Source organism: Larimichthys crocea, chromosome XI (genome assembly GCF_000972845.2).
Source record: "Larimichthys crocea isolate SSNF chromosome XI, L_crocea_2.0, whole genome shotgun sequence".
NCBI lineage: Eukaryota > Metazoa > Chordata > Actinopteri > Sciaenidae > Larimichthys > Larimichthys crocea.
This window is the reverse complement of record NC_040021.1, coordinates 15,140,477-15,166,908: the sequence shown is the minus strand read 5'-3', so window position 1 is coordinate 15,166,908 and position 26,432 is coordinate 15,140,477. Positions and strand designations below refer to the sequence as shown.

Sequence of the window (26,432 nt, the reverse complement as noted above, 5' to 3'; positions counted from 1 at the left end):
CATTTGAGTGCAGTCAAGATTGTGCCACGTTGAGTGTAGAACTGGTTCCATTTAACTGGAAGTGTTAGCATGAAGCCAAGGCAAACAGGACATCTAATCTTTATTTCATCACTTTACAACAATAACAAAGTAGGGTGGTGTAAATGGATGTGAGTGGAAGCTGGGGAAGTGTGTCATAGGAAATCTTGGTAGATTAATCACTGTTTCCTCGCTTATGAAAGAAAGAAAGTGAAAGTAAAAAACATTTAAAGTTTGGTTATGTTTATAGCTGATAACTTGGTTGTGAGCATACAGTACAGTATGTATGTGTGTATTCAACATCACTGCTGACTTCCTTGATAATGCATTATTAATATCCCTAAACACTGTGATCCAAAACGCTGTGTACCCCATAAATAAATCAGAAATCTGCCTACTTTGAGTCAGCTCCCTTGAGAGGGTGAATGCCCCCCCCCAACCAAGAAGATGATTTTTTTTTTAATAATATTTTTTTTTTATGTTGAAAGTGTAAACTTTTGAGCTGTTATATAAACAGAGTTTGTAATGTACAGCGCTGATCCTCGTGGTCACTAACAAGCTCTACTCAGCAGAATCTTCCATCGTGAATTTTGAGCAGACTGTTTTTCTCCCTTGAAACTCCTGTGAATTTACATTTTAAACGACTCACTCAAATAAACAAATCCCCTCTTTTCTGCCTGTTATTAGCTATTTTGTCTCTTAGCTGCCTAATGGAGCAATCATCAGCCATATAGCAACATTTACGCAACTTAACAACACCATTTTTCCTTTGTTAAATTGTGCTTATCATAGAAAGAAAAAGCATTTCTGCATCTGTCAGCAGAGCATACAACAGAGTATTTTATTCTGCAGAAGCCTTTCTCATGAACTTCCTCTGGCCTGTGTTTCTTTTTCTTTCTTTTTTTTTACATGACCTCGCTCTGTTCATCATTTTTTTCACCCCCCCTATCCAGCTGGAGTCTGGTGTGCCACTACCCAGCCCAATGGAGCTGATGGGAAAGATCTTGGTGAAAAACAAGAAGAAACACCATAAGACAGACGGAAGCACCAAGAAGAAACTGTCTGAGCAGGTTTCCAACACCTACAGCGATTCTTCCAGCGTGTGTGAGCCCTCCTCCCCGAGTGCAGGTACAGCTCAAGCACACACTCGCTCACATCCTACAAATACAGCCATGAAACCAAACTGGGACCTTTTGAGTTATGATGTTTCAGATGTAAAATGTAGCCAAACCGTCTGGGTCCATCTGCAATATAGACCCACACCTCTATGCCTTCCAGAAGCTGAATTACTGGAGCGAAACAGTGCTATTGTTTATCATTCATCATTTTCATGACCCTCTCCATCAGCTGAATGTATTATTGGCTGTTGCATACACTCCCTGTCAGGCATATACACTGCCAGTCACTGGGGCGTCTTAAACACAGGCCAGTAGTGGCCTTCGGTGCGTTGCTTGGTATGTGTGCATGTGGCTGTGTGTACATAATGCCAGAGCTGTCTGGAGAACTTTTACATCTCAATTTATGGATTTTTGTATTTTCACAGCTGCTCTCTGGCTTTATTTTTCCCTAATCAGTCATATCTTCACTGGCTATGGCTGTATGTTCATGTGTGTGAGTGCACATGCGTGCTTCAGTATTCTTCGACTTCATATTTACCAGTATTTATTCATATTTGTACATACAACATCTCATTCATCTGTAAATTATAACAGAGTTTGCAATCAATTCGCTGTAATTTCTTCGAGTAGCTGAGCTGCAAGCTTTATTCTTACCCTAACACACACTGCCCCCTGGTGTAAGAAATAAGCAGCACAAGTGTTTGACTAAAACAGTCAATGACTTTAGTTGTCATTGAGGCAACCCCAAATCAGTGCAAGGGCAGCAATGCATAGTGACTTCTGACGGTGGCTCTCCAAACAGATACACACAAATTTAATTGGACTTATCATAGAGAGACAATGTCACTGTAAGTTAGAATTTACATTTTAGCTGTCAGCCAGGCGAGCTCACAAAGCTGCAGTAGTTAGATATTTGGGGTCAGCCTCTAAAAATCCAATCTCATTCTGCTGCTGCTCATTTAACATCAAATTGCTATAAAAGCTCAGCAACACTTGAGAGCAACCTAGACGAGTGCATCGACATTTGAACTATCTTTGCTCATCTAAATTTGTGGTAGCTGGGCAGAAAAAGGATACTGTTTGAAGAGATTTTATTGAGTCAAAATGAATAAATAGCATTAAATTACACATAAATGACACCGCTGGAACAGTGTGTCTGTTACCTGATGTTCTTTGAAGTACCAAAAAGCTTTCTTTCTTTTTTTTATCCAATCTCGGTTGTTATGTTATACAGTAGTTTGACCTTGTATGCTGTAGGTATACAATGCTGATGAGTTGTTGTTTTTTTTCCACACAGGCTCAACCAAAGAGGAGATGGCAGATCCCTCGCAGCCTCCTGAGGTTGCCGAGCTCAGCCTGAGGCCACAGGGCAGAAAGTCTATTGGTTAGTCATACATAGTAGATGACCTCACATTCTGAGGGAAATCATTAGTAGCGCACTCTCATCAGGCGGGCTGCAAAAGCTGTAGGTCAGCTGGACCATTACGCTGCTAAAATTAATTTCCTCAGTCAGTGTGACCTCAGATTCGGTGGGAAATCTTTTGTAGATCTCTGATTATGTGGGCACAGAGGATGGGTCAGCTCAACCAAAACAATATTAAAATTAATTTCCTCAGTCTGTGAGCCCTGTGGGTTGGGGCCTGCCAGTGTAAACCTTATTTGTATCCCTGCTTCAAATATAATGGAGGCAGCAAATCCTAGATCAAGGCTTGTTTAAAGGCAGTCAGTTTTCAAACCAGTCTGTCCAACATTTGCATTGAGTATCTGGAAATGACAATTAAATTTGCACACATGTAACGTCTGGTACATTTATATTTTTATATATTTTATTATATATGTGACCATATTTGTTACTCGTGTTTCAGGTGAAGTGGAGGCAGAGAGTGAAGATGAGGACGATGATGACGACGACTGTAAAAAGGGCTCAATGGATGAGGTGTGTATTTGCAAGAGACACGGTTCAAATGCTAGAAATAACAGAGATGTCCAACTCAGTGTAGGCTGCCATCTAGTGTACATATTAAGTAATGCATTTTATTTCTACTGTTTGTCTCTAAAGTCCTGAATAACACATTTTTTTTAGATGATTTCAGGCCTATGAATCATCATGAGACATCTTTCTTGTTGTTTTCAAAGGTTATAACAGAGATTTTGTGCTGAATTACATTCAGATGTTTGCTTGTGTGTGTGTTTTCACGTGCAGGGTACAGCAGGCAGTGAGGCATTTGCCACAGAGGAAATGTCCAACCTGGTTATCTACATCCAGCCAGTCAAGTTTAACACCTTCGAGGCTTCTAAAAGTATGTAATAACAGCGAATGAGATCATTTGAACAACTTGCTGTCTAATAACATACTTAGGTCATAGGTCATCTTAGGACAGTATTCTGAAATATTGTGTTCAGTAATGTCTCAAGCAAGAAAACAGTTGTGGTTTGGGATAAAATCATTTAAATATAGTATGAATGGCATTTCAATACATCAGTCCTGTAGAAGAGATATAAACATGTCAACATATTACCATATCTGCCCACAGAGATTAATCGCAGCTACCAGATGTCATCCTTCGTAGAGACCAAAGCTTTGGAGCAACTGACCAAATCTCCTGTCGAATTTGTGGAGTATCCTTCTCAGTTTTACTGAAGCGTGTGGTTTGTACTACCATAGTAGTAGTAGTAGTAGTAACAGTACCAATGGCACTTTCTAATATAGGTCATGCAGCATTGTCCTTAATTAGCTCTGTTCAGATACAACAAACTGCAGCTGAGCAGGATCTACCCTAAAGGTACCCGAGTGGATTCATCCAACTACAACCCTCAGCTCTTCTGGAACGCCGGCTGTCAGCTGGTGGCTCTCAACTTCCAAACGATTGGTGAGGGAGGATAGTGAAAGACATTTCTATTATTATTTTTGAATTGTGTGAATCCTTTATCCCTTCACACCTTTGGAAAATGTATGAATTAGTCCTCCTGAAAAATAACAGGTACTAGCCACAAAGCGTTCCAAAGAAGATGAAACTTGTCCCTTTCATTTTTAATGCCTGGTGAATAAATATCTAAATAAAAGGGTGTATTTTAAAGATTGTCTGTTTTATTTCAGTGTTTAGACTCACCCAAATAATACTTTTCTCATTCTGTCCTCACTCCACAGATTTGTCCATGCAGCTGAACCTGGGCATGTATGAGTACAACGGGAAATGTGGCTATAGACTCAAACCAGAGTTTATGAGGCGGCCGGATAAAAACTTTGACCCTTTCACTGAAAGCACAGTGGATGGGATTGTAGCCAACACACTGTCTGTAAAGGTTTGTGTTGGTCTTTTTGTGACAGTGAAGCTCTCTCTCTCTCTCCAGTCTGTGTGTGTGTTTGATTATTAATTTTTTCTCCCTTGCTTTCTTCCCTCCTTCTTCCTTTCAGATTATCTCAGGACAGTTTCTGTCAGATAAGAAAGTAGGCACATACGTGGAGATCGACATGTTCGGCTTACCGGTGGACACCAAGAGAAAAGCATTCAAGACCAAGACATCTCAGGGCAATGCCATCAATCCTTTCTGGGAAGAGGAGGCTATTGTCTTCAAGAAGGTCAGACTATGATTCTGTCCATACACAGTGGTCACATGTTTATTTAAACAGTTAACATGCATACAAATATAGAAGAAGGTAAAAGAAATTTGTCTCCAGTCCAAATTGAGACTGTGTCGATAAGTAATTGGATTAATTTCATTTCACTTTGACCTCACGTGACTGTAAGTTAACCCAGGATACTAATACAAATCCAGTTCCTAAAACTGCGCAGGCATATGCAGTACATGGTTATACATATATACAGCACGGAATATAAATATAAAATATTTCCTGCAGAAAATGTAGCAAAACAGCAACATGGTGGTGTTATTTTGACGTAATGAGTGCGTTTTATACATCTTCGCAGGTTGTTCTGCCCACACTTGCTTCACTAAGGATAGCTGTGTTTGAAGAAGGAGGGAAGTTCATTGGCCACCGAATCATTCCTGTGTCAGCCATCCGTCCAGGTAACAAAGTTTTTACCCTCACCGTCATTTCAAGCATCATTTGGTCATTGATTATGATTAAATCCACTTTCTTAGACAGATTGAGAAGAGGAGTATTTAAGAGGGTAGAGAGAGTGCAATAAACTATGGCATCTAAGTATGATGTAGGATGCTTTGCTGCACTTTTCCTGAAGTACAGTGGTTTGAGCTCTTGAAATGCTTTTTCTGAACTGATGGACCCTCAATCTGCTTGACACCCTGCAGGCTATCACTACATCAGTCTAAGGAATGAGAAGAACCAGTCCCTGACGCTGCCCGCTCTGTTTGTGTATGTAGAAGTAAAGGACTATGTCCCAGACACATTTGCAGGTAAGTTGCAGGTGAACTTGAAAAAAGAGTTGTTTTCATAAACACTGCAGTCGTGCTCAGTGTTGCTAAAAGGTTGCTCTGTTTTCTTCTGGTTCTTCAGACGTCATTGAAGCCTTGTCCAATCCCATCCGCTATGTCAACCTGATGGAGCAGAGAGCCAATCAGTTGGCTGCTCTCACCTTGGAGGAGGGAGGAGAGGAGGAGGGCGACAAAGAGGTGTGTGTGTGTATGTGTGTGTGTGTGTGTGTGTGCTTTTCGCTCCGCCACACATGTGCCACTAATCGAGACGAGCGTTCCCACAGCCAGCTGGCCACTCTCCTCCTTGTCAGGAAGCGACCGGTTTAGAAATGCAAAACATAAGGCAGAGAGAATGAGAAGCTGCAGGGAGAGTTCCATTTCCACAACAAAACTTGATTAAGATGCCAGAAGCAGCATGAGGAGGTTTTTAATATCACCACAAACTACTTTAAAACCCACGGCCATCCACCAGCACCACATGTAGTGAAAGGAACAATTGTGAACCACAGCCGGTGTCCAGCACAAATCCCACAAATATTATCAACACATTTTTTATTCCCAGGCGCTTTGTGATAAACTGAACTGCAGCCACAGCTGTTCCTGCATTTCATCAAGTCTCTTCCAGCATCCACCTGCTGGCTCTGATCATAGGTTTCCTCTGTGGCTAGGCTTGTCATTGAGACTCTGTGTACTTTCATTGTGTTCAAGATTTATGTTTGTAGGGAGTGAAAAGTTTAGATGCTAAATGTTAAAAATCACCATTCTTTGTCTAAGTTGAAATGGCAGATAAGACTTACGTGGCTACTTCAATGTTGGGCATGTGACACAAGTTTTCAGACCATTTTGAAAGTCTTGTTCCTTGTTCATACAAAGGGGGGTTTATTTGAGTTTGACAAACAAAATCAAATCTATATTCCATCACTGACAACCATTCACTGTCTCTGTGATACAGCACAACAGAAATGAAAACCAATGACAGCTCCTTAGACCTCATTATTGATCCTCTTGAGGTCTGTAATTGTAAGGCTATGTTGTTGTGCTCTGAAAATGTGTTATGACGAAGCATATGCATTTAGCACATTTATTAGTCAGGAACATTGTTTACAAAACCTCCACAGGGTACCTTTAACTCTCTAAACAAACTCTAAATTACTTTTCACATTGAAAGCATAAGCTGACTAACCTGAAATGACATTGGCGGTGACCTTAAACTTTCATACAGGCTTTAGTTTGAATATACTTGAGACTTGTAACAAGTCACGGCTTCGTAAGACGTTTCGATCGTCTACTTTGTTTCAAGCGACATATCAAGGGAAAGACTGCATTGTAAGCATCTCACACTAATGGGTAATTAACATTACAGCAACAGCCGGAGAATAGTAACCTTTTAAGTAGTGCTTTGAGGGTGAAGTAGCAGCAGCCTTTCTTAATAGTCATTTTAAATCTACTTGACAGAGGATAAAGATAGCTGAGGATTAAATGTAGGCAAAATGCAACAGGGAACCGACAAAGGGATGATATCTGAGGTGAGACATGAACAAGTTAGGATAAATTTAAGGTGAGAGGTAAGGCAGGACACAGGGTTATCTGGGGTTATGAGAAGAATGGTCTGGAAAGAAGGGTTGTTCCTGACGGGCTTCTTTTATCTGATTTGCCAGCTGATATGATTACCCATGAGGATGGCCGACGGGGAGCTGTTTCATGCTGCGACCATGGCAACAGTCACCAAAAGTGGTAGTGCAGGGAAAGGCAGAGCACAGTGTGGGGAGATGAATGAAGGAGGAGGAGAAGATCTGGCTTGTGCGACTAGAGAAGAGATTATTTAAAATTGCGTTAACATTTCAGAGATAAGAGCATATAGTCCGAGACTCAGCCGAGCCTAGGGGGAAATTAAGATCTGCCAAGCCTCTGTGCAGGAAGAAAGAAATGTTGAGAGTGGGTTATCAAAGCTATGTCTACAAACTATCCTGCACAACACAGGTACAACAAGAGAAAACAGATGCCGCCGTTTGAGTCTCGGAAAAATCTTTTGTGAATGTATTTTAAACATTATAATAGATTTAGGAGGTGCTGTTCATTTTTACTGTAGTTCACATTTTACAAGCTCAAATGTATGGTAATGTTTTAAAAAGCTCTACACAAAATTCCTCTGCAGAGGAATCAGTGGTTAGCGCTGTAATATTACAGATATGTTCAACCGAATGTGATGGACAGGTGGAGGCAGGAAGTGATGCACCGTCAGAATCGAAGGTGGACCAGAGGGTAACACTGCCTGCAGAGAACGGACTGAGCCACACACTCATTATCACCCCGAAACCACCAGCGCTGGTCGGCCCCCAGCCCCAGTCTGCAGGTATTGTATGAGTAACTAGCATCACATGTTCAAGAGCTAAAATGTCACTTTTATATTGTAAATGCACTAAAAGTTAGAAGTTAATTGTTTTTCAGCTGAAACATCACATTGCACGTTGCTTCAGGATTAAAGTTGCAATATAAGCTTTGATCTTAGTTGAGAAAATAATGAGTATAATATAAGTTTAAACACCTATATGTTGCACTACTTTTTTAATGAAATGTTACATTAATATCTTTTTTTTGTCATCTTAGAATGCACCCGCTGTTCTTATAAATGTTACTTAGCCTGCAGACTATACCGTACTAATAAAACAACGTGTGAAAATATTCTCTTTAAAAGTATATAAATCAGATACATGTAAAATTCAGAGATATTTTGTTACCTAATTGTCCAACTAACTAACTAGCAACTCAACGTTTTTTTGGTGACCAGGCTCATTGAAACCATCGGCAAAGACTGAAGACATCATTCAAAGTGTCCTCACTGGTAAGATTTATGTTTTCATGACTTATATCTGTGGTTATTATTCAGATATCTAGACTGCCTGATTTCGGTGACTGTGTGCATGATACTCATTGGAAGTTTAAGACTGATTCCTGTGTCGAGATTGATTTAATTTGTTCATGTATTAATGATTTATGACATGTATTTGCACTAAATATACATTTTGTTTCTGTATGGACTGTAAAATATTTGCTATGACATTAAATAAGGTTTTAGAACATGACCAGTCTGTCACCTTCTCTCTCATTTTTTTTTCTTCTTTCTGCCCCCCTGTCTTCAGAATTTGAGGCTCAGACACTTGAGGAATTGAAGCAACAGAAGGGCTTTGTCCGCGAGCAGAGGAAGCAGTACAAGGAGATGAAGGAGCTGGTTCGTAAACACCACCGCAAGACCAGCGAGCTGATCAAGGAGCACACGGCTCGTGTGTCCGAGCTACAGAGCCAGCATCAGCGTCGGCGCTCTGCCCTGCAGAAGAGCCACAAACGAGACGGTAAGAAAAGGTAGGTGGCCCTCCTCTTCTCCGCTACAAACTGTCCCACTATTAGTTTCCCTCCTCATCTCTTTCCTTTTGAAAGTCTTCCCCTTCTGTTCCATCTGTCTTCAAAGGGAAGCCACTAGAAACACATAAACACAAATAAGAACACAAATAAGAAAAAAAGCTATTGGCTGTTGTTTTTCCTATGACTAACTGGCCAAATATAGACACAGTGTCATGTTGAGTTATTTCCAGCAAAGCCACAGTTAGCAGTAAACATAAAATAAAGTAAGATACCATCTGAAGAAATAATATTTAGAGAGGTTGTGGGAATCCCATAAAAGCTTAAATTACAACACTACATCACAAAATAACTTGTGCTTCTTCTTCACAGCACATGGTATATATATATCTATTATATATGTATATATATATATATATATATTATATATCTATATATATATATATAATATTATATAATATATGTATATGTCTTATATTAATCTATATATATATATATATATATTATATATATATATATATATATATATATATAATATATATATATATATATATATTTCATGTTTTTCCTTCCCTTCTTTATTTCTTCCTGTCTGTCTTCCATCCACAGAAATACACAATACATCATTGCACCTTGAAATACAATTTTAATCCACCGTTGCATATTGTATTGCTCCAAAACAAACACTACAGGGCAGACATCGCCTGCTTCAGAAAGGGCTATGTTTGGAATAACAATGAGAGGATAAGGGTTCCTGCAGGGACTCATTCAGGAGTCCATTACATGCGAAGGAATCAATACTTCACACGCAGCAAAGATTATAGTCAGCCACAGTGGTCCACAGAGGAGCACTGCATAAGACAGATAGCACATTTCAACTAAGTTAGTGCAAGGTACAGTGTAAGTGCTCCACCTAATGTTTGAACTAACTTCAAACATTACTAATGCAGTGAATATGCATTCACTCACAATGTCCAGAAGGAGTTAGGACCATCAAGCTGAGAAAAAAAAGGAGATATCTTAATTTGTGGATGTTCCGTTTGTGTTTGTGTGTGTGTGTGTGTGTGTTCCTGTCTTCAGTCGGTCCGAACAGTCTCTGTCGACCCTGGACCAGGAGCTGTGTGAGCTTGACCATGAGAGCAGCCAGAGGCTTTCGGAGCTGAAAGAGCAGCAGCAACAACAGCTCCTCACACTTCGCCAGGAGCAGTACTACAGCGAAAAGTACCAGAAACGAGAACACATCAAGCAGGTGCTCACACACACACACACACACACACACACACACACACACACACAATACAGCCAGTGAGTGTATGCGATGTGAGGGCAGTAGGGCTAACTGGTAGAAAGTAAAAAAGGATATCAACAAATCTGCCTTAGACTGTCTGACCATACTGACCATTAGTACACTTTTCCTGTCAACACCTGATTTCCAGTGTCCTCATCTACTGTACTCTGGTACCACTGACAATTTTGGCTTCTTTTAGACATGTTCTTGAATTTTCTCTGTTGCCATCAGGGCAGCGTTACTTGCTTGTAAAACTAACCAGTACTCTAAATCATTCATTCACTCTGCTCTGTAGTCCTTTCCTTTGAGCATTGTTACTGTTGGTGTTTATCTGTTTTCATCCAATCTTATCTGGTTTTATTTTATATTGTTTTTTTTTATTGTGCTCAGGTTTATCAATATTTTTTAAAGATTTTTCCACATTTAGCTCCCTTGTATCATTTATTTGTTTGTGTGTTCTGTTTTTTGTGTCTTTGAGAAGGTGCTCCGAACAAATTGCCCCCAGTGGGATTAATAACGTTGTTTTGAATATGAATTTAAATTTGAATATGGCGTGTGGCTAAATCCCTTTGAAATTTCATTTGCATGCACTTAAAGGTCTTAAAACTCTTTTGCATGTTGTAGTGAAATGGTTCAATAATTGGCAAATCTGTGACAAAAGGAATTTCCAGCCAAAACCAAACTGTTCCCTAAAGGTCTGTGGCATATTTCAAGGACTGCTTGGTACATAAGGCATATACAGTATATGTATAAAAGCCTTAAAGCTGTAGTCCACATGTCAGATTACATGTATAAACATATGTAATATAAGCAAGCACAGCAGCAGCAGTGGGGTAAGCAGACATGCATATCGGAGCTTGCTCTGACTTGTTGTTGGACAGGATAAAGCGCTGACTGTCTCCTGCTGGTCTAAAGCTCAGCTCAGACTAGCACAGACTAATCATATCAGACAAGTGCATAGATGAATGCTGCTATAAACTCACCAGGTAGAATATAACAGCCATCATTTTGCTGTCAGTGCACACGTTGTGTTGTACAGTGTGGAAAAATAAATAACTTATGCTCCAGTACACCAGCACTGTGAGCACAGCTGAGGGTGTCAGGAAGGTTTATTCAAGCAAAGGACAACAAACATAATGGAGATTGTGTTGTTTTCCTGATCTGAATGTTGTTTAATTCCAATTGAAATCTTCAACCAATGTAGCTGGAATTAAAGTGACAAGTAAACAAGTATTAAAATCATTCGCGTTCATTTTTTTGTTCTTGGTCTCAAATCATGGCTCTCTCTCTTTGTGTGTGTCTCTCTAGCTGGTTGAGAAGCTAACCTCCATAGCAGAGGAGTGCCAGAGTGCTCAGCACAAAAAGCTCAGAGACATCTGTGAGAAGTAAGACCGTGTTTAGAGACCAGCATGCACATACGCAAACACAAAGCACTCCTACATTTTCATTCCCTCTCTCCGTCTCCATCTCACCATCTGTAGAGAAAAGAAAGATCTTAAGAAGAAAATGGACAAGAAACGGCAAGAGAAGATCAATGAAGCCAAATCTAAAGACAAGAACGTGACAGAAGAGTAAGTATCGCTTTTTCATCATTAATAATAAGCAGACTGCAGTTGTTGTTACAGTTGTGTGACCACTAGATGTCACTAAATACTAAAGATTTAGCTCTGTTGGGACCGTTAATTCATTTGGTTTGATCAAATTCTCCCCACAGAGAGAAGTTAGAGATCAACAGATCATTTGTCAACGAAGTTGTGCAGTACATAAAACGGGTAAGAGAGGATATGATTATGGTCTGATATCTAAAGTGCCTGATGATCATCACCATGCCTACAGTAATATTACTGATGACATGCAAAGACCTTATAGTATCTGTGTGTATGTTTGTGTGTGCAGCTGGAAGATGCGCAAAGTAAAAGACAGGAGAGACTGTTGGAGAAGCACAAGGATATACGCCAGCAAATCTTGGATGAAAGGCCAAAGGTAAGACATTTATTAAGAAAAATGTAAAAATCTAACTCAAACGTGAATTTGTGTTGTGTTTGTTGATACTACACACACTGATATATTTGCATTAACTCCATCACATGCTCACCATAGCGCTTTTTTTAAGTTGGACTGGGCTGCTTCACATGGCAGAATCCATCATCAGGGGCTCGAGGGGGCACGCCTAGTGGTCCAGCATGTCTTTGGGTCCTTGCATGTGTAAAAAAAAACAAACAAGGAAAATACATTTCTCCAGCAGTAAATGGTGTGACTTTGAATACCAAGCCAGTAGCAATCAGACATATTTAAACAAGCTTTAAAAATAAAGATTAAATTGTTATAATTATGGATTGATCATGGATGGACAATGTAGCTGCTTCATAAGCTGTGAATAGAAACATAACTTTGGTTGATTTGGTTGAACGCTGGCTGTTCATGTTCACCACTAGGGGGCGACCTGGTCCAGGTTTAGTGGGACATAATCTTCCACTTTTTGTCACATGGCCTCTTAATACAAAAAATAATGTTTTAACCATTTGCTGATATGAGAATATGTTACCCTGCCTTTAAAAACCTTCTGTACATCATGTGGCTGCATACAACTATTTTAAAGAGTTATTTAATTGTAACTGGTTAATTGCCTTGTAACACAGAGCTGTTGTAGCTGCTGTTGTTAATGCACTTTGTGGAGTCTGATTATAATCCCATTATACCACTCTGCTATATGCTACACATACATGGAATTTTAGCATGACTGCTTTTCCTATATGAGTTGCACAGTTCCCAATCGTGTCATTGTCATTGTAGGACGATTTTGCAGCTGAGGAGCATGGTAAGACCATTGTTGTATCCCAGTGTCCATTATTAATATAGCATCATAGCAGTATTAATATGCAAGCTTTTATACACCTGGGTCTGGCAACAAGTGAATGTGCATTGCATCTCTGTAATGACTGAGACCTGCCGAGCATTACTACAATGCAGAATACCGTATGAATTGCTGCAAATATGTTATGCATTTTTCTGAAGAGGACAAACAGCATGGCTGTATTACCTTGTAATTAGGTGTAGTCTACAAAGCATGGCAGCATAACGTCACAACACAGGCGGCGGATTAGCCTGTGTACACTGAGATCACAACACAGTTGGAGTGCCCAACACTGGTGAGCAAAAACATAGACGCCACTGAAGAAGTAAAAGAGAAAGAACTTATATCCAATCAACTAAATGGTTTATTCTGTTATAAACCATAAATGTGTCAGCACTAGAGTAATACACAACCTTCATGCTATTATACTAACCATTATATTAATTATAGACTTGATCAAAGCACAAATATAATATCACATAGTACTAATATATCCAGTAAACACAGAGACAGTAACAGTTATTTATTCTCTTCTCTTCTCTTCTCATTTTGACAAGATGTGTGATCTAATGCAGCATAAACCACATTACAGCATGCTGCCAGTATAATCATAATTGCTTTTGCTTGCCAAGGAGACACTCCGATGTGATCATGTTTTTACTCTTGTCAAATGATAGTATACATTTACCATATCGGCTCATGAGGTAGTGTTTTTTGTTTGTTTGTTTTTAAGACAGGCATAAATCAGAAGTCTTGCATTGCAGACAGCTGCATAACCACCCACTCTCAAAGTGACAGCTACTCGTTCCTTTGAAACCACTTGGAGTTGAGTGTAGGAGGTGCAGTATAGATATCCAGCCCAACACCTCACGTACAGTTGGTCTTTCACATTTTCCAACAAAACTGCAGCATGGAGTAATGAAGTAGTGATGGTACGATGCTGCCCAGAGGGTAGAGTCAGAGAAGAGTGCATTTACCTTGTTAACCGGCTGCTTGGCGTGTAAATCACTCAGGTTATTGAGCTGTGCTCCTTTTAATGTGGTTCTTTGGGGACCCTCATTATCTTTTGATAGCTGCTAGAGCATTCCTGTCAATAACACCAGAATTGCAATGAATTCACAAGTCAACGCTGGAATACGAGCTGTATGAAACAGGATCATCAGGGTCTAATTAACATTAAATTAAGCAGGTTACCTTAGGTGAAAAAAAGGAGATGCTGCTGTTTTCTTTTGCTGATCATTTCTGTGTTCCAATTAAATTTCATTCTGTTAGCGATCGTCGTATACCACAAAATTCTAACTGACTATCCATCACCTAACCCCGCTGTCACAATCACTCCTCTAAATCGACATCCTTACGGTGGCAATTTTAATTCGCCTGAAGAAGGCTATTGCACAGTAATCAACCAGCTCTGTGGTAGCTGTTCTAATGCGTCAGTATCATCAGTATGCAAAATATGCAAGAGATGTCAGAGGACACAACTCTGGAGAATGCCCAGGGTTATGTTTGTCAAAAAGATCCAGGACACTACTCACTAAGCTGGAATAGCAAGCTAAGTTAAAGATACATTTCTGTTTGAGATCATTTGGTTAAATGGTAATAATGTGAAGTATTGTGAGAAAACAATGTAAAGCAGCCAGTCCTCAAATACCTCCAGGAAAGAAGGCAAACAGACTGCTGGAGTGTCTTCATACTTTAAAGAGGCTATGACTATCCCTACCAGCCTCTGTCATAGTTTTTTGTCATTGTACCAGGTTTTGCCTGCCCTGATTTCACTTTTCACTTATTTTGCACTCTGCACTGTTTAACCATGTCAGGTACTGCTCCACGAATGCTCTTTGCTTTCTAAAACCACCTAAAGAGACTTAAATAGACAGAGCTTACTAACTGAGTGAAAATAAACCTTTAATCAGAAGTGGCAAAAGAACATACTTTCTTTACTCAAGTAGATGTATGGATAGTTAAAAAAAAGTGTCCTTCTTTACTCAAGTAAAAATACAGGTTCTGAAATGTACAAAAGCAGATTGTACTATCTTGGTTTCTCTGAAGGACATAACTACCGTCTGTTTCTGTGCAACGCTAACTGAAATATTTAAAATATACTTAAACAAAGGGTCGGGTCTCCCTTTGACGCTGTCTTTGTCATGTTGCCACTGTCATGTATGATATGCATATATGCATGTAAGTTCCAGGCCTGTTTTGAAAATGTGAGGAATAGAAAGATAGATATTTGAGTAAAAATTTAGGGTGTAAAGGTAAAAAGTTGAATGTAAATGTAAATTAAAAAAAGTATTTGTGCTTCCTACTTCTGCCTATAATATCCGTTCTCTTACAACAACTTAGCTGCTACCAATACTGTTAAGTTCATCAGTATCATAACCAATAGTATTTGATCATCAATACAACACATCTTAGTCAAGGCATCCTAACATGAGTCCAGTTCTTTACATACATGCTCCCTCACTCCCCTAGCAGCGTTTATGTGTTGGTTACAGCTGTGTTAAGTCTGTTTTCTAGCTCTGTTGGCCTTGCATGACATCTCTAGTCTGTGTAAGTGATGAATACGAACCATTGTATACCACTTGGCTCTGGTAATTAAAGCTCTTTGTGAATGTCCGAATCCAAAGTCCATTCACCATGGTTAAAATTCATATATTTGAGGCAAAGGGGGGTATTGTTGAATTATCTCACAGGAAAACACTTTACTAGTATTCTAGTCTTTGGATGGATGAAAACAACAGACAGACACATAAACATAGAAAGCACAAGGACTGAAAGACAGGATGTAGAGAACTCCATTGGGGGTTAATGGATGGGGGCGTAAACAACCAGGACAGGGCTAATGTAAAAAACAAAACAAAACAAAAACATGTTGTGTGTCTGTGTGTGTTAGTCTCTATGAATCAGAGAGAGGAAGATACAACATACTTTCTCTCTCATAGAGGTTCTGACCCAGTTTCTCCTTTGGGCTCAGAGAAGCCACTAATGGACAGCTATAACTATCCATGGTGGAGACCCTGAGAACTGAAGAGCTCACTGCAACGGTAGTTGTGTGTGTCCATGTGTGTACACATGCGATGTGATACATCAACCTATAAAATAGCTAGAGTATCTCTGCTGTACACCTAACAGCTGCCTAGTACAAGGCACCTAAACCATTTTAAGCTGAAAGGATGTAAAATGTGAGACATATTGTATGTTACTGTAAGCTCTGACCTTGCTTTCAGACGTAAGATTCTGACTTGTGATAGTTGAAGGATCACTCAACGAGAAAGGGCGAGAGAAAAAGAGAGACGTGGTGCGATTTGTCGTCACTCCCAGCACGTGCACTCAGGTGTCACTGTCCTGTTAATGATCCAATCAAAACGCCCCACAGGAGTCAGCAGTGCACCAGCACGACGGCGAACGTCGATTCGACACACCACAAGACCCTATATCCTGGCATGTCGCTTCTTTTCATCTGCCACCTGGTCACAAGTTCACATTGCCATATGTCCACCTTTAATTATTCACGCCTCGTGTTGATCGTGATGATGTTTTTATATTTGTTATTGTGACTTCACTCTCATGTTCTGACAACTCAGAGTGAGCGGGCCAAAGTGAGAGAGAGATTATTGGAAAACTTGTAATTTCTTGATTCAAAGGTCTGCCCTTACAAAACTTTTACTTTGTCTTCTAGGGATTTTTTCCTCATGTAGGAGCTACTATGCTTCAGCTTTAAGCTTTGTACATGTAACTTGTTCATATGTGGTTGGATTCTTGAACCAGACAGGACAAATAAGATGGATGTCCAATGAAAATTAAGATTTTATGATTGGACTAGACTTACCAGGCCATGTTATAATTCATCTGCACTCTTCATCCCTTCACACACACCTTTTTTGGCTGTGAAAGAGGGTATGAAAGAGTGGTATGGCAATATGTTTCACAACAGCGTGCGTTGGTGTGTGTGCGAGTGGTGTGAATGTGCGTAGTATTGATTCTGATCTTCTCTCACTTGAATGAAAAGGAGAAAAAAAGAGAAAAAAAATGTGATGGTGTCTCCCCACTGTGCGAGCCTTAAACCAACGCACACCACTACACATATATGCACATGCACACACTCGTTCGTTCCACAAGCAGGAGTCCTGTGCGGTCGTCATGGAAACCCGCCCCCCCCTCCCCTCTCCCCACCTCTCATATCCTCTTCTACCCTTCATGACTCTCTGCAATCTGTTAATTTGGAACTGAGTCCTCATGACGCAATCCCAGGGACGGTTACTGGAGGTGGAATAAAGCAGCAGGAAAGAGGTGAGGTGGGTGCCGGCGGGGGGGTGTGGTTGGTGGTGGTGGTGGAGGGATAAAGAGAGGAGGAAGCAAACAGGTTGGAGGAGACATGGCGGTCTGGAAGTGAAAAAGGAAGTGTGTGGCCACCTTTTCTCTTCCTCTGGCTCCTTTCTATGTCTTCCTCTCTCAATGGTGGATGTAGGAGGGGCCGCTATGTTCCCTCATCACAGACTTTGATCTGCATCATCCCTGCCTGGCGGGTTTACATCAATAATGTACTTGTGCCCATACACACACACACACACACACACACACACACACACACAATACCCAAAGGGAACACTGAGTGCAAAACACAGACAGTGAAGTAAAATCTATTGTCTATGCACGTACATGTTGCAAGCCTGGTTACTCTTCTGCTCCATTATGAGAGCTGCTATTTTAGATCAGTGCATGAGTGTTCATTATGTATACCCACATGTGCTAATGAAGCTCTCCAGGGTTATGCTCTGTCTAAGGAACATTCATTGCTGAACTCCTGCTGGAAGGTGTCCCATCTACAGTATAGTTTTAAGCTTTCTGGCTTCGGCATGAGTCATGTTTTATAAGAGGTGAGGACAGCGATCTTTTAAAGGAAGTTTCCAGCCTCTACAGGTTTTGAAACAAACATATTTTCTGGCCTGCTTTTACGACATGAGGGTGTTGCTGTTTTAAGGATTCCTTGCAATAGCAGATACTGTAACAAGAGAAAATTCATGAAAAGAAAACAATTGTATTCATGCATGTTTGCCCTTCATTGAAATGAAAGAGAGGGACCTAAAAAATGGTAACATTGTCTAACAACTTTTGTGACAGCAAGCAGCAGGTTTTTAAAGAAGCACTAATCAAATGTGTATTGTTAATATGTATATATTAACAATAGATCAAATGACTATGTGTAATGTGAAAGCAGCCATTTGTAGTGACAGAGACAGAGAATTATGGGACCCTGAACCTTGCTGCTCACCGCTCTCATCATCCTTGTTTCTTGTAGCAGCAGACACGGCTGCTTAAAAGAGCTCTTTGAAACTCATTGTATGCTACCTGTTCAGTACCAAATGGCAGACATATGAAGTTAGCAACCAGATGGTGAACTTGTTAACATGCAGAAGCTAAAAAGATGTTTCACTCAGGAGTTAGTGGAAACCAAAACATCTAAAAGGACAGGGTGTATTGGACTTTGGAAACCAAAACATCTAAAAGGACAGGGTGTATTGGACTTATGCCGTGTCTGCCGGATGTGCCGGATTGACTATAAGATAATAATATGTTTGTTTACAGTCTAATTGTTTGTCCACAGTAATTACACGAGGTTATCATGTTTCATTTCTCAATCATACACAAAATGATTAAAGAATGCTGCATGTAGCATCTTCCAGCATCCACATATGACTTAAAAATATCAAGATACCGCCAAGCACATTTCATAGCTAACCTACCCTTTTGAACCAATCCTTTTAGGGGAAATGCTTACTACTCTACATGCATGGTGGAGGTATGCAAGAGTGTGTGTGTGTGTGTGTGTGTGTGTGTGTGTGTGTTTTTCTTTTTTTTTTTTTCAAATTCCTCGATCTGAAGAGAAGAATCTAAGAAAAACTCCTGCAAAGCAACAGATGAATTATTTCAGTGGAGTCGGGGAAGGGCACTGACACACACACACACACACTGTACATAAAGAGGGATAATAGATGGAAAAGGAGCCTGCAGTCTGTTCTGATTAGTGGCTGTTTCTATCTCTCTCCTTCATTAACCGCGTTGTTCATTTTCTTGCATTGGCCTGCCGCAGTTCATTTTCATACTTATGACCAATACAGTGGAAAGAATGTAAATGAAGGAATGGCGCTCTCTGTCCTTGCTGCTCTCCTTCTTCCCCACACACACACACGCACACACATATATGCATTGCACGGCGAAGCGCCTTTTTCTTTAAAAGGCCTGAAATGTTGACAGGGTTATGACCCTGTCTCATTTCTTGGATATGGGATCTTTGGTTAAGCCTAATTGGGCTTAGATATGCAGTACATCTCAAGGTCAGGACACACACACACACACACACACACACACACACACACACACACCTATAAACATCATCATCCAAGTCATAAAGGATGTTCAGATTGGTTTGAACACATTAAATAGGAGCAGCAACAGCTAGCCTAAACAAATTATCTCACTTATTACTTCCTGATTTACCGTACGACTAACCACAGTTAACATAGCTGTCCATTATGTAAATGCGGAGCTATGCATTATTGGTTGAAGGCTTTTTTTTTGCGGTGCTGCAGCAGGCGTTATGTCACAGCTCAAAGCAAAGAATTAATTTGGCTCTTTGGAGGCCTTCTCTGCTTCCCTTGATAGCTTCTCAAAACGAGGACAGCTGGTGAAGAAGGTCATTGAGTGCTGTATTTTAAGAAAGACAGAAGTGTGTGTGCGTGTGTGTGTGCGTGTGTGTGTGTGTATGTGGTTTGTTGACAGATGACAGGTCTTCAGAGATGAGAGACAGATTTAAAAGCTGGCTAGATAAGTGCTGCTGCTACTTGGTGTCCAAACAGGAACTGGACCACACTTACACATAGACACACACACATACACACATGTATGTAAGCATGAAACACACAGAGTACACGCAACAAAGGCATACAGAGAATAAGCAGGCAAATGAACACATTCTTACATCTTTTTTTTTATTATTATTATCAAATGAAGTGTTTACAACACTGTATAGTTTTAAAGAATCACAATTGACCTCATTATGGTTTCAAATGTTGATGCTTGTCATGTCCCCCATCAGAATTCAGTTCAGTCAATGACAAAAATTAACCAAAACATAGCACATCAGATTCAGCAAGCCTGAGAAACGAGTTTTTCTGATGCCTTCGCTCTATTTACTCTGATCTCTTCAGTGCCAAACTGATAAGATATCAGATGTGGTGTGGTGATTATGAAGCCGTAGATACCTTGCCATGCGATAGAAGCTCTTAAAAGAGCTTCTATAGCTGGCTATACTCCATCCATCTTTCTGTCATTCTTACTGATTTTTGTCCCCTCAGACCCCTGACAACAAAATGTTGTCGTCATTGCTCAGCACCCCAGCTCCAGCAGACAGCCGTTGGTGTTCACTCCTGAGCTGTTGATTATATGCGCAGGACACACGCATGCTGTACATGCTTTCTTTTTTGAGAAACTGTCTGGTGCCCCTCAGACACCTCTACCCCCTGCTCCCACCTCCTTCACATGTGCCAGTGTGTCATCAGATGGGAGAAAGATGACAGCTTTAATCAGAGGGTGTTTGTTTCTCAGCATGCAGGGTAATACATACACACATACACACACATGGTGTGCAGACGGTCCCACCCCTAAGTAGGTCATGCGCAGTGCAGAGCAGAGAGAGAGAGAGAGAGACCAAGAGTTGTGGTGCATCCTTAGCCATCTGGTTATGATGTGCTGGATGTCCGCTCTGTGAGACCCGCAGGGAGAGTGAGAAAGAATGAAAGGAGGAAAAAAAAAGAGAGGCATGTTCCAGAGAAGGTGACCTTCTGCTGCTGTACAACGCTAAACATTAGAAAGACACAAGGCAAGAGCTCCTTCGTTTTGCATAAAGAGAGACAGCAACAGTGGCTATTACTGGTTGAATGTCACCGATTGAGTCTGCATTTCACTCTAGTTTCGCACTTTCACTTTTTCAATGCACACACAATAAACAGACAATAAACAGTGGTAAATGCAGATGGCAAAATGTAAATTTATATCTAGGGATTATGTTGAATGTTAGAAAAGCGTGAATTGATGATATGCATTCTACAAGGTGAAAATGTTTTCCTAAATTTATATAATACTAAGTTAACTTTGCAACAGACTGTGAAACTGAGGTAAACTACCCAATACCAGACAGTTATTTCTCCAACATCCTTTCCACAGGCTTTGACAAAGGAGGAAACTTCACTTCACCTTCAGCATGCAATTCTCTCAATTTGTACCATCTCAGCTGTAGTCTCACAAAAACTAGAGCAGTTTTATGTAGGGGAGATCTAAAACAACACGTTTTATCATCAGTTTTGTTTTTAGGAACATATTTAAACTACAAACATAGCAAAATATGCCAACGTTAGAAAATATTATGATTTACATCAGGAAATGACTTAATGAGATCAAAGATTAAGTAATAAGGTTGCATACCGCTTTTCCAAGAATTTCAGCAAACATTTGATACTTGCCAGTTTTTGATATTCAGTGCTAGGGTCACAGTTCGGTCGGTACTCCAAAGCTCTTGTGGTTTGATACCCATCCTATACTCATACATGATCTAACATCAAATCAAATTTACTATATAGCAATGCATTGGAGTGCTCTGAAGTCAAGCACTTTGTAACAATCAGGTTTTCTCATTTTGCTATGCAGTGCTCTCAAATGAAATGGATGTACCATCTCATAAACTGAAGTGGAGAAGGCAGAGCATTGGAAAGTCAAGAGCCAGAGTGGCAGTCCTTGACCTTCATTCTATCTCCTCTCCTCTCCTCTCCTCTCCTCTCCTCTCCTCTCCTCTCCTCTCCTCTCCTCTCCTCTCCTCTCCTCTCCTCGCCTCTCCTCTCCTCACGAATATGATCATGAGTATTTCTTTAACTGGCTTCTCTCTGCAAGCTGTGATTTTCATGGCCGCAGTATTCATTGGAGTTTAGATGTAGATCGGTTCATCCAGAAGATATCAGCGTTGTGTTTAGTAGCTTTTTCTATCTGAAGTTCATGCAGGAGTGTGTATGTCTCAAACTTTTTGCTGATGTATAGCATCAATACTGACCTAAGCTGTTGCCCTGAGTGAGTCCATAGATACGATTTTTTTTGTTCCCATTTGAGTTTGAAGTTGGTTATGAGTTTGAAGTGGGCCCTTATTCGATTAACAAAGGCCTCTCAGGCAAAATATTGATCCCAGATAAATCCTCTGCAGAACCTGCAGGTATTTTCGATCTCTCATAATGCTGATGTGACTGTATTGAGCTATGAGACTCTGACACCATTCATCTTAGCAGCTTTTCTTTTAATTACTGCTCTCCCATGGGAGCCAGCCGGGTAGTTAAACAGAGAAATCAGCATTACAGCAATTATTGGCTCACAATGAAATGAATACAATCTTGTCATCTGTAATCATTGGGGGCGTCTATGCCTCGGAGAAAACAGCTTCTCTTTCTATCTCTCAGCGAGGGGAGAGATTGTGTAGTACTTAGATTCAGAGGGGATCCTGGTCTACCTCAGCAGACCGAGGTACCTATTCAGCGCTGAGTGTCGGTCTATTTTAAGTTATGGAATAAAGCAGAATTCCTGTGACAATAATCTTTAGATAACAGTCATGGGTGGGGGTTTCTTTAAAGCTTTTTTAAAGGGGTCACAGTAGTGACAAACCCACAGAGAACTATGATGCACATCTGTTGTTCCCTTCAACTTCATGAACCGTTTTAGCATCTTTCAGCTTTGCTGTTTTTGTTTTACACAACAACCAAAATAACTAATCAAACTCACTGCTGTCATGACCATCATTTCCAGACACGGCAGGAAGCTGTGATAAACAAGCGCTGGTAAACCCACTATGCGCTATCTGTCTAGCATCAAACAGAAAACAGACAAAGCACAGTGCACAGTGGAGCATTTAGCAGCTAAGGAGTGAGATATTTCCCTCAGGATTCAGTGGAAATCAATACAGAGCTGAAAAGAAAGTGAATATTGGACTAGCATTTGTGCAGTGGCCAGAAACATGACTCAAAATGAATGCTAATGTTGCCTAAGAAACAAACCCTGTGGTGTCAATTCCTGCCACCAGTTTCACGGGGACGTGTGTTTTGTTTTGACAGTGGGACGCAAAATAAGCAGGAGATGTGAGGGTCAAACATTTAATTTCCTCCTTCTGGGGGATTTTTATTCAACAACTTCTGCCTTCTTCACTTCAATTTATGCTGTAAACGTCTCCATGTAAAGCAAAACACAAATTTCAAGAGACAAGTTCAACATATAATAGTACTCATGCAGTTAAGCAGCTGTTAATCAAAATAAAAGTTCTCAGGGACAAATGCACATGTCTTAAACACATGTCCTACATGTCCCCTGTGACAAATTGCCATGGGTACAAATGTTTTGGTGAGAAACACTGTAAAACTCCACGGCACAATTCATTTGGTCTAGTCTCCAAAGTATACTATGAATTGTTTACACTGGTTTTCTAAATTATACGCAGCTATTGGTTTTCATTCATACCAGCATAGCATGGAAATCTGAATATCTATACACACACACACATATATATATATATCGAATGACATTAACAAGGTATGTCTGCTGTAGTAAAATGCTAAAATTGAGGAAGACAAACAGTTAGAAAATGTGCTCCTCACTTCATTCTCCTTTGAGAGCTATTTTACTTGGGTTTATGCAAGTAAGTGAAACTAGCTGTCCATATGTTCCAAATCCATGTGCTGCTTTTATAGCCTTTATGTAAACTGGAAAAGTTGCTGGTCATGCTTTAGATACAGTCCTGCTCATTGATGTCTGGGGATTCATTACCTTTTAATGTTGGCTGTTGAGCAGCTCAACTCAGTCTTTCTCCAGAGAACATTGGCTGTATTTTGTATTTTGTTTCATAACTAACGAAAGCATTGCTTATTTAGTTTCCACAACCTTCACTGAAATACGATGATAATGTAAAGCTAGTGTGACTAGACGACTATGATACGAGTTAGTTGTGTGATCATATTGACACAATCTGCCCTGTCCTCGTTAGTCTTTGTTAACGTCATCACATGTATAATGTGTAACACATTCCAAATTACAGATTTATTTGTGTAGTTTTATCTTTTTTCCTTGTGCAGGAATTCTTGAGTGATGTCTATGTTCTTCCTCCACAGCTACAGAGCGATCTGGACCAGGAGTACCAGGACAAATTTCGGCGGCTACCCGTGGAGATCCAAGAGTTTGTTCAGGACAGCAGCAAGGCCAAGCTTAGCGACGATTGCGTCCATGGGAACCTTGTTGCCTCCTCAACAACAGAGAAGCTCAACCACAAGGCACCGCAGTCAGAGGACGACATGGAGGAGGGCTCGTTGGAACGAGTCTACGACACTCCCCTTTAGAGATTTAACCTCGGCGTTTTGCTTCACACTGGGACACTGATTGGTGGATGTGTTTGCGACCACAGATCTAGGATAAGACTGCCCCAACCTTGGTCCTAATTTTAACCAATGGGAGGATTAGATCAAATCTGAGCCTGAATTGGTGAGTAGAGGTCCTCTCTGCGTAGAGTGCAGTCTTGTCTGGAAAACTGTTCATGTAAATAGTAACTTTTTGTGTATTTATATGTTCCCTTTTTGTTGTCGTCTCTTTCGGTACGGCCACAGGATGTGTTACAAAGCACTAACTATTTGCAGGAAATAACTTACTTGAACTATTGCACAGAGAGACTAGTTTCTTTTTATTATTTTTTATTATCATGATATTGACAGTTGTGGTGGTCAGTGAGGTGTGTGTGTTGCCAAGGTTTTGAATTCACTTATGGTGGACATTGTCATTTAAGTGGAGTCAACTTGTACTGTAAAGGAACCACTGCATATTCAGCCTTTAACGCTTCCATCTTTAAGAGTTAGATTCACCCTTACATATTTGCACTGAAGGCTCACTCTATGTAACTCTTTTACTTTAACCCAGAGGCACTGGTGGCTTGCTGGTTCTCGATTTTGTTCTCACAGAACTAAGCCTATGTGTTGCTGCTAATTTGTTTTAAAACCCATAATTTTTTAACCATTATTTGGTTTGTATGATATTTGGCATGGTAATATTATGCAGTGCTCTGTCATTCTTTTTCTGTTTGGCTAGTTTTAACAAGTTTGCGTCGTTTGTGGGCATTTCTGCCCAGAGAGGAAGTGAAGGGAAAGTGTGTTGTACAGTATCTGCATGTATTTGAACAACTGTAAATGTTACAGTAGCTCTGTAGCAAAGATGTTTATTAAATGTAAATCTATTTTCTCTGAAACATTTAAACTAAACCTGCAAAACAGTGTGGACCCAGTGTGGCTTGATACGTCACTGTGGAGTAAGATGACCAGGCTAGATCTAGATCTCTTAGATCCAACAGTTAACAGGTTGTACTCTTTACGTTTGTCTCCTTAAACTAAACCAGTCAAACCGGGATATTCAAACAGAAGAAGAGGATCCTGCTGTCATATAGAAGTGGCCTTCCTCTTAACTGGTTCATTGTGTACCTACAGGGGTATGTGCAGTTCCCCAGTACACAGAGCAGATGCCCGGGACCACAGGAAATGTGTCACCCACTGGCATTATTCTTAATATTCACCCACAATTGGTAGTTTGTAGTTTGAAATGGGGAAATAGTTCAGTTATGTGTAAAGAGACCCCAAACGCTCAGCTTACATCCGTCAAACACCAGCGTTAATATGATCTAATGAATAACTGGACTATTTCCTCTTTAATTAGGAAACTGTGTCCATTCAGTAACCACAAGGAAGTGTTTTTGACTTCCTGACTGTCCAGTGCCATTTAACTCACGGGTCATTTGATATCAAATCATATTTCAGCTGAAAAAAAAAGTTGAAAGTGAAGGATTACCTGACATGTAAGTATAAAATGCTTTTTAAAAAGATGATATTGATGTGAGAGTCCTGTGCCTTTGAATAGGTTTGCCTTGTTTGATGTTGAATGTGTGAAATGCATCATTGTTTAAATTGCCATTATATTATATTATATGAAGCTGTCTGATATTGAATAGACCGTGTGCACTTTTAAGTACAGTACCACTACTGAGTAATGCTTGTGATGAGCAGTATTTGACATGTGTCTCATAAGAAATGTGAGACATTCTTCTTTTTTGTCTTGAACCACTTTATTTAACAGTCCCCCTGCCCCCTCATCATCTTACGTGTATGCACTCTGGAAATGTAAATGTATGTATGACATAAAGGATAAAACATGAAGTTGATTTAAAAAAAAATAGTGTAAAGGGAAATTTGCCTGTAATTACAATAAATGTGGCTATTATTGTACTTTGCTGGAGTGGAGTTGTGTGTCTTTTGATTTGTCACTGGTCGACCTGATATTGTGTTGT

The 26,432-nt window shown here is 40.2% G+C and overlaps 1 protein-coding gene across 3 annotated transcripts in view; it reads left to right on the top strand.

Annotated features, from left to right (window-relative positions):
- The window catches only part of plcb1l (phospholipase C beta 1-like), a 96,590-nt gene extending 70,220 nt beyond the window's left edge, over nt 1-26,370 (top strand). Inside the window, exons 14-34 of one of the 3 annotated variants that reach the window (XM_019268683.2) lie at nt 972-1,146; nt 2,434-2,520; nt 3,002-3,072; nt 3,340-3,436; nt 3,671-3,755; nt 3,882-4,006; nt 4,285-4,439; nt 4,552-4,716; nt 5,066-5,165; nt 5,409-5,513; nt 5,614-5,729; nt 7,746-7,884; nt 8,320-8,373; nt 8,672-8,891; nt 9,969-10,137; nt 11,485-11,561; nt 11,658-11,747; nt 11,891-11,948; nt 12,073-12,159; nt 12,970-12,994; nt 24,223-24,453. In XM_019268683.2, coding sequence (XP_019124228.2) covers nt 972-1,146; nt 2,434-2,520; nt 3,002-3,072; nt 3,340-3,436; nt 3,671-3,755; nt 3,882-4,006; nt 4,285-4,439; nt 4,552-4,716; nt 5,066-5,165; nt 5,409-5,513; nt 5,614-5,729; nt 7,746-7,884; nt 8,320-8,373; nt 8,672-8,891; nt 9,969-10,137; nt 11,485-11,561; nt 11,658-11,747; nt 11,891-11,948; nt 12,073-12,159; nt 12,970-12,994; nt 24,223-24,320 — 2,298 coding nt within the window. In that variant the 3' untranslated portion in view covers nt 24,321-24,453. Of the gene's footprint in view, nt 1-971; nt 1,147-2,433; nt 2,521-3,001; nt 3,073-3,339; nt 3,437-3,670; nt 3,756-3,881; nt 4,007-4,284; nt 4,440-4,551; nt 4,717-5,065; nt 5,166-5,408; nt 5,514-5,613; nt 5,730-7,745; nt 7,885-8,319; nt 8,374-8,671; nt 8,892-9,968; nt 10,138-11,484; nt 11,562-11,657; nt 11,748-11,890; nt 11,949-12,072; nt 12,160-12,969; nt 12,995-24,222 lie in introns of those variants that run through there. The other 2 variants (XM_010733239.3, XR_003463194.1) reach the window with 2 other exon arrangements.
- Nucleotides 26,371-26,432: the final 62 nt, after the last annotated feature.